General features: G+C 37.3%; 1 protein-coding gene across 10 annotated transcripts in view; it reads left to right on the top strand.

The window, feature by feature from the left end:
• Positions 1 to 6,526, top strand: part of LOC118326762 (oxysterol-binding protein 1-like) — a 9,736-nt gene extending 3,210 nt beyond the window's left edge. For 7 of the 10 annotated variants that reach the window (XM_035659830.1, XM_035659828.1, XM_035659829.1 and 4 more), the window contains 7 exons: positions 159 to 262; positions 432 to 527; positions 767 to 951; positions 1,079 to 1,308; positions 1,459 to 1,497; positions 1,686 to 1,733; positions 3,351 to 6,526. In XM_035659830.1, the coding sequence (XP_035515723.1) occupies positions 159 to 262; positions 432 to 527; positions 767 to 951; positions 1,079 to 1,308; positions 1,459 to 1,497; positions 1,686 to 1,733; positions 3,351 to 3,493 (845 nt within the window). In that variant the 3' untranslated portion in view covers positions 3,494 to 6,526. The remainder of the gene's footprint in view (positions 1 to 158; positions 263 to 431; positions 528 to 766; positions 952 to 1,078; positions 1,309 to 1,458; positions 1,498 to 1,685; positions 1,734 to 3,350) is intronic. The other 3 variants (XM_035659833.1, XM_035659837.1, XM_035659835.1) reach the window with 1 other exon arrangement.
• The last annotated feature ends 913 nt before the right edge of the window (positions 6,527 to 7,439 follow it).

Genomic DNA, 7,439 nt, shown 5'->3' with positions numbered 1-7,439 from the left:
ATCTTTTGTGACTGTTTGTAAGCAAGTGCTGTCCTGTATTGTCAAGAAAAACTCCTGGAAAACTATTTGTTGAAATGAGTGGGAACCCTGATGTACCATAGCAGTGGAATATGAATTTACCACTACCAGCTCTGATATTATTCCCCCTCTATCCCCAGGTTCTATCCAGTGTTTATTTGACAAGAGCAACAATCACTACTCTTGGAAGAAAGTGACTACAACAGTACACAACATCATTGTTGGAAAATTATGGATTGACCAGGTAAATTTAAAGCTGCCAAAACCTCAATATCACTACTAACTACCCAGGGATAAATAAATTAAAAAGACATATTTGTTGTTCAAGAATGTGTTGCTTATGTTTCTACTAGGTTTATCCTCTAAGTCTTAAACAGCAAAACACTTAGTCACCTTCCTTTGTTCTCTTCCAGTCAGGGGAGATAGATGTGGTGAACCACAAGACAGGAGATCGCTGCCATCTCAAGTTTGCTCCCTACAGTTACTTCTCCAGAGATGTACCAAGAAAGGTGGGTCTTTTTCTTTATATTTTTCCTTACAGGAAGATGTATAGTACAAAGTCAGACGATCCGGTAGTATAAAAATCTGTAGATTTAAGAATCTGTAAATGTGACAATGTGAACAAAAACAAAACACTTAAAGTGTGAAAGCTGTTGTGTTTAATTGCATTAGATTGTACAACTGTACCTAATAAGGAGGCCACTAAGAGTGTAAGTTGAATGCGCTCTAAGCTGTGTTTGTCTCTCAGGTGACAGGAGTAGTAACGGATAAGGATGGGAAGGCTCATTACGTGCTATCTGGAACCTGGGATGAGAAGATGGAGTTTTCCAGGGTAATGCAGAGCAGTAAAGGCGAGAATGGCACTGAAGGCAAACAGAGGACTGTCTATCAGACCCTCAAAGCCAAAGAAATCTGGAAAAAGAACCCTTTACCGTAAGTTTCTGTTTTAAAGGTCTTATTGAAAGTACTTTTACACAAATGGAGCTGTAGTGGTAGGGAAGTGTCTACACCTTGTTAATCGTTTTAGCTTTGATCCTTTATGGTGATGACCTTTTTACAGAGAGGGAGCAGAGAACATGTACTTCTTCTCCTCGCTGGCCTTGACGCTCAACGAACCCGAAGAGGGAGTGGCACCTACTGACAGTCGAAAACGCCCTGACCAGCGGTTAATGGAGGACGGCCGCTGGGATGAGGCTAACGCAGAGAAACAGAGGCTGGAAGAGAAACAGCGCACCACCCGTCGAGAGAGGGAGAGGGAGGCTGTTAAAGCAGTCAGCCCGTCTGAGGAAGGTAAAAACAAAAAAGAACATTAGGTTTATTAGAGTTAACCTATATGTCTTGTGTTTCCGTCAAATGTCTTTTTTTTCTGTCCATTCATCTTTTTGTCCACTTTGTCTGTCTTGGAATCCCTTGTCTGCTTGTTTCTGTCTCATCCCTAAGCTGTCACTGAGGATTCAATCAATGATTCACCCTTGAAAAGCAAGTACTCTTCTCTTAGTCTTTTCCAACCTTTGATCTACACCATAAATGAACTCTAATACAAAAAACACATGTACAATATGTTTGTGTGTGTAAAAGGAAGGTGCTAAATGTCTTCTATTCTCGCCATCTTGCAAACACTTCATTCACCTTTTTACCATCCCCTCATCCATTTCTGTCCCGTTTAGCTGATGCAGTGGAGACTGGCACAGAAGCAAATGAGGTTTCTGATGAAAGCAAGTATCACTTCACAGCTTTATATAATATGTAAACTTTTAAAAGTGCTTTGTGTAGCATTTTAACAGAGTAGCGAGGAAGAAATGACCCGTATACTGTATATCCATGGGAAGTCGGTAGGTGTGTTTCTCAATAGTGACTTCACAGTTACTAAAACAAGTACTGATATTTGTGGAGAAATAACAGACAGAGCTACACGTGACAGATTGATAAGAGGTCATATATTACTCAATTATCATTAAATATAATTCACCAGCACTGAGATTTGTCATTTATATCAGCATGTACACCGCCACCAAGTCAGATAACATTTGAAATCACCTGGTAATCTATGTTGCTTCATAGCACAAATGGGAAGGAGTGTTTATTGCAGACAATAATGAACTTAGGAAGCAGAGCTCTTCTTTATGATGGGGAAGTGATGCTCTGTATGAGGTAGAAGTCAAACATTGTCTCATCTATTGCTTTTTGTTTACAGTTAGTATATTTCCTTACCTTATTATTGACATGCCTATTTTGCTTAAAATGCTACACACAGCACTTTTAAAATAAACATAAACGATAAATTTGTGTGGATTTTGGATGCTGTTTGAGTTGTGGATTCACATCTTTTTTTGTGCTGGTGTTCAGCTGACACAGAGGACTCTCCCCCTCATACACCTGTTGCATGCAAGTAGCTCCTTACATTTTCGTCTTCAGATCATACCCAGTCTTTTGTTTTTAACTCTCAAGAGATTCATCCTTAATTCTTCTACTTTCAGCCCCTTATGGACCATCGCCAAACCCTTATCTAAGCAAGTATTCTGATCATGACATACAGTGCAATTATTTTATTAAATTGTAGTTTAATGTAGACTGAGAACCCCTCCACTCATCTTCCATCGTTTCCTCTTTACATCCTTTGCAATTTGTTCTCTTAGTGGAAGGCAAGGAAGGTCCTTTTGGAGCTCAAGTCAAAAGCAAGTAACATCAGTGTTGCTCTCCCTCATCCCCCATTTTATTTATTTATTCATTTTATTTAGATTTGTCTTTGTAGACTTTAGGGAACCTTATAGAAGACTGTAGCTGACTGTAGAATGGCACAAACATAGTACTGAATGTTTTAGAGTAGCATTTGTCTGTCATTGATTCAATTGAGTCCCAGAGAAGTAAGTTGGGGCATTAGTTGTTGGTTTTTATGGGGGGGTTGCTACAGCTTGATATAAACAAGAAAGGAGGAGAGAAAGAGGGGATGATAAGCAGCAAACAGCCAGATGTTGGTGTTGGGCTCATGCCCACTGCAGCAAGAACCCAGCACCCAAACAGGGTGCCAGCTCCACCAGGCGAGCCACAGGGCGCCCCGGGGCTTTAGTTTTGAGCCTGATTCCCTCCACATGTCACACGGCACATGAGGAGTCTATAATTCCCCTCCATTGTTTTGTTTTTGCTTTGAATAAGGTGCATCTGAAGTCGAAGTGATCGGAAACATTAAATTATCTCTATCTCAACCATCTGAGAGCATATCTAAACTTAATTGAAGCACGATGTGTTGTCATGGCTCAGTGGCTTCTTAACCCTCACCTCAGGTCCCTCTAAAGCTTCTCATTGGTAAAAGATTTTCTTTCTTTTCCTTTTAGGCGCCCATCAAGACAACTACCAAGCCCTGTGGTTCGAGAAGTTGGACGACCCCGCGTCCGGAGAGACCTTGCACGTCTACAAGGGCGGTTACTGGGAAGCGAAGGAACAGGGCTCCTGGGACATGTGCGCTGACATCTTCTGATCCCGGCCGAGTCAACCTGTTTTTCCTTTTGTGGTGTAAAAATGAGAAGATGCTAAGAGGTGACCTACCTTACATCAGATAAAGTGAGGAAGCCTAACATCAACCTTTCTTAAATGTCCTCAGCTTCTACTGATCACCCCACTCAACCCCCCCTTCCCAGCAGTGATTGGCTCAGGATCAAGGGCATCTGGACTTCATATTCAACATAGATACAATGCACATTGTAGCATTGTTGTTACATTGCTGCTGATTAGTGTTCAGAATTCCCTCTCACTGCCTCTTGGGCTTGGTCTTGGTCTTAGTCCACTTGTTTGTTCTTGGGTTCCTTGGTACAGCCTTTGATTTGCATTTGGCAACAGGTTATTCTGGTAATGTCATTATGCATTTTCTTTAAAAGCACTATTGTCAAAGGCGTAGTTTATCCTGGTGACATCTTATAATATACAAGGTTTGTTTGGATAGAGTGAGCTCTTACCTAACATGTAATTTATGTGTTTGTTTTTTGTGCGTTCCTGATAATGATTATTTAGCGATGAGTTTATTGGAGCGTCCCCAGCACAGCAACACTGTAAGTCAAAGTTTAATTATACCCAATGTTTTAGTAGTTCACACAGTAAATATTCACTATACCGGTTTCAGACCACATTAAATGCATAGATGTATGAGCTTCAGTGGTTCTGATTTAAAAAAAATAATAAAATAAAAAACAGAGATAAATACTGTTTATTCAGAAATTAATGGCATATTTCAACAATTATTTTTGAACTGGTATAAAATGTAAGTTTGCCTTTGAATTTATTGTGATTTGCGGTGCTACTTTATTTCCTGAAGTGAAACAAGAAGTCTGGAGGTATACTAGATCCACAAATTAGCCGTTTTTTATTTTTTACACTCGACTACTTCCTTTCACAATCTGTTCATGATTGTTTTTCCCCCTTATATTCCCCCAGTCCCCCTATAAAATACATGATGGTGGTGAAGAGACGTGAAAGTAGTTCATTGTGATTATACACTCCTCACACATATATATGAGTCTGGTTTTGTCATCTTAAGAATCCCTAATTGTGGATCTTAAATGGCTACATACTTTGTTTCTTTTCTTAAAATTTTTCACTATATAATAATGACATTACATGTTTTTTCTATCTTTTTTATTAATGAAGAATAATGACATTTCTGTGTGTAGCACATTTAATTTAATAGAATATGTGTTCTTTATTTAATATAATAACATTGAATATAAAAATACCAATGGCACTATTGCCAGCAATGGGGGGGAAAAACATTCAGAAGAATTTTTGTTTTTTCATGTTTTTGTTTTTTTTTCCTTCAGCATAAAAGGTAACTTACACTAAATCCATAGTAAATTACATGTACACAAACGTGGGAAAAATCTGTTATGTTTTGTGAGACACTGCGCCCCCGAAAAACATGACGTCCACCTGACATATAGGGGGAGTGGCGCTTGCATTTAAAAGATTTGTGAAGGGGGCGGCTCAGAATAAACTGCGTGTATGTAAGTTGCTGTTTGAAGAATGTAGCTGTTGATCATTGAAAGCGTTGAGTAAGATGAAATCATCTCGTGTGTAAGATTGACTCTAACCCTTATGTTTAAGATTAAATGTGTTATTAAGTCTATTTCGATTCTCCAACCGAGTACACACATTTAAGGCTTGTATTTTCATACATAAAGTTTGTGCTCTTACTAATACTTGGTTCAACCAAGTATTCAATTCTACTTTCAGAGTAAGTGTTGAGGCCGACATCGAGCAGCTGAGATTAATTTGCTCAGTTGTCACTGAGCTGTGTGCTTATTTCTACTGGCTTGATGATTTAGTGAAGTGAAGGAAAACGTGAGGCAAGTGTTTTTGTCCTCCGTAGTTTCCTTCAATTGATTGATCATAGCTTTAATCTTGATTTAGGTTATTTTAGTCTTTGTGTGTTGCGAGTGTAGACTTTTAACAGACAGCAATAAGAGTGCCTCAGTGCATATACATGTGGCACAAAATGAAATGTGTGAAGGGAGAACTAAAACTGCAAAAACTGAATTCTGTCATTGTATTTGTGTCTTTTGTTATTCGTCATGAGTGGAAGGACTGCGGTGTGGTGGATGAAAATCTAAATTTAATTTTATATATTCAAGTGTACTTAAGGGGAGAACACTGAAAATGAAGATCACAAAACATAATGTTGCAAATATTTCTGTGTAAATATATTAAATAGTAAAGTAATTGTGATATTAACTGGTTATATTGATAGAGAATCTAATGGTGGTGATGCACTTTTCCTTTTCTTTTTTTCCCCTTCTCACAACTGGATGTATTTCATTGTCTGAGCTGAGTGTACCATGTTACCACGAGTCACCCTCTACTGGCTCAGATAGCTTTATTTAAATTATATGAAGTTCTGAACCATTCCCTGCTATTGCTACATACATCATTTAAACAGATGAAGAAGTGTGTGTGTGTGTGTGAGGAATGTACAGCTAGATGCCACACTACATCTCTATAATGACAGAATGAGTTCACAGGTTTCTGTCTGCCTGTCTTTTTCAACATATATAATTATAATGTTGATTTTCAGCCACTGCTCTCTCTATTTACATAGCCCCATTATTCCATTCAACCTTATTCACCCCTTTCATTGTTTCCAGCTATGATTTTTGCCCTGCACTTTGGACACTGTCACTATACACAATGCCACAAGATCCCACAATTCATACAAATTGACCGGTGTCCTTGCACTCATGCAAAGTACATCCATTATCTTTCATGCCATTTGTGATTTGACTTATAAACGGTCAACTTTTGATGTTGGCTACTGGAGAGTTTGTCATTTTGTGAGTTTGTTTTGAAAACTTTTCCTATGTTCAGTAATTGCAAAGATACTTCCATTTGTTAAAATATACATATGTATTGACTCACGGCTCTGAGCATACTTTCCACCTTTTCTGTCCTTTCGGTGCAGTTTTTCTTTTTAGCAGGATTGTGTTAGAGGTTGACAATAATAAAGTTTGAATGGAGATGAAGTGCATATGTTTGTTGTTTTTTGATTTTTTCCAGAAGAAAAATGTGAAAAAATGGCTTATACTAGTTATTTTAAGGATATAGATACTGTTAACCATATTAATTAACAAAACACTTTAGCGATACTCACCCGGGTGCCACATAAATAAGACATTAAAGCAACAACCAACTGTTTAATTCAATGAGTTTTAAATTCAAACTCAAATATTAATTTAATTTTAAAGTCATACTGTACTGTGTGTGCTGATAAATACTTGTACTGATGTCTAGGTAGAAATGTACTACAGCATCTGTGTGGTGTAATTTATTGAGGCTATACTATGAGACTACTACTACTACATTTGCATTGCTAATTATGGCCTCTTACAAGTAAACCAGCAGCCTTGAACTGAAGCATTTTAATAGAATTCAGCCATTATTCATTTATTATATACATCTGGGCTTTTCCTACTGTGACTCATAAAATGGTATTTTGATTGAACCACAGTTCAAGATGTGTTAAAATTATGTCTCCTTTTGCTGTGAGTTGTCACATTAATTGTCAGTATCAGTTTTGAAGGATTCAGATCCTTTACATAAGTAAAATCAGCAATACCACCATGTAAAAATAGAGAATACTATTAGAAAAATGTACTCAAGTATCAAAAGTAAAATGGTAAATGAGTGTTATACTGTATTAATAGATCATTTAATATTTAATATGTAAGTATTTTAATGTAGCTGTCTGACTTTAATCTATAAAAATGTATCATCAGCTGATTGTATGTTTAAGACAAATTCTAATTTGAACCTAATAACTGAACTAGTGACTGTCAGATATATCTAGTAAATAGTAAATAGCAGTAGTAAACATTTCCTTGAGGATTGTAGTAAAGTAGAAGTATAAAGTAGCATCAAATGGAAATACTTAAGAAAAGTAA

This window comes from Morone saxatilis, unplaced genomic scaffold (assembly GCF_004916995.1).
Source record: "Morone saxatilis isolate NCDOM2014 unplaced genomic scaffold, NCSU_SB_2.0 Contig17, whole genome shotgun sequence".
NCBI lineage: Eukaryota > Metazoa > Chordata > Actinopteri > Moronidae > Morone > Morone saxatilis.
This window is presented reverse-complemented; position numbering and strand designations above follow the sequence as displayed.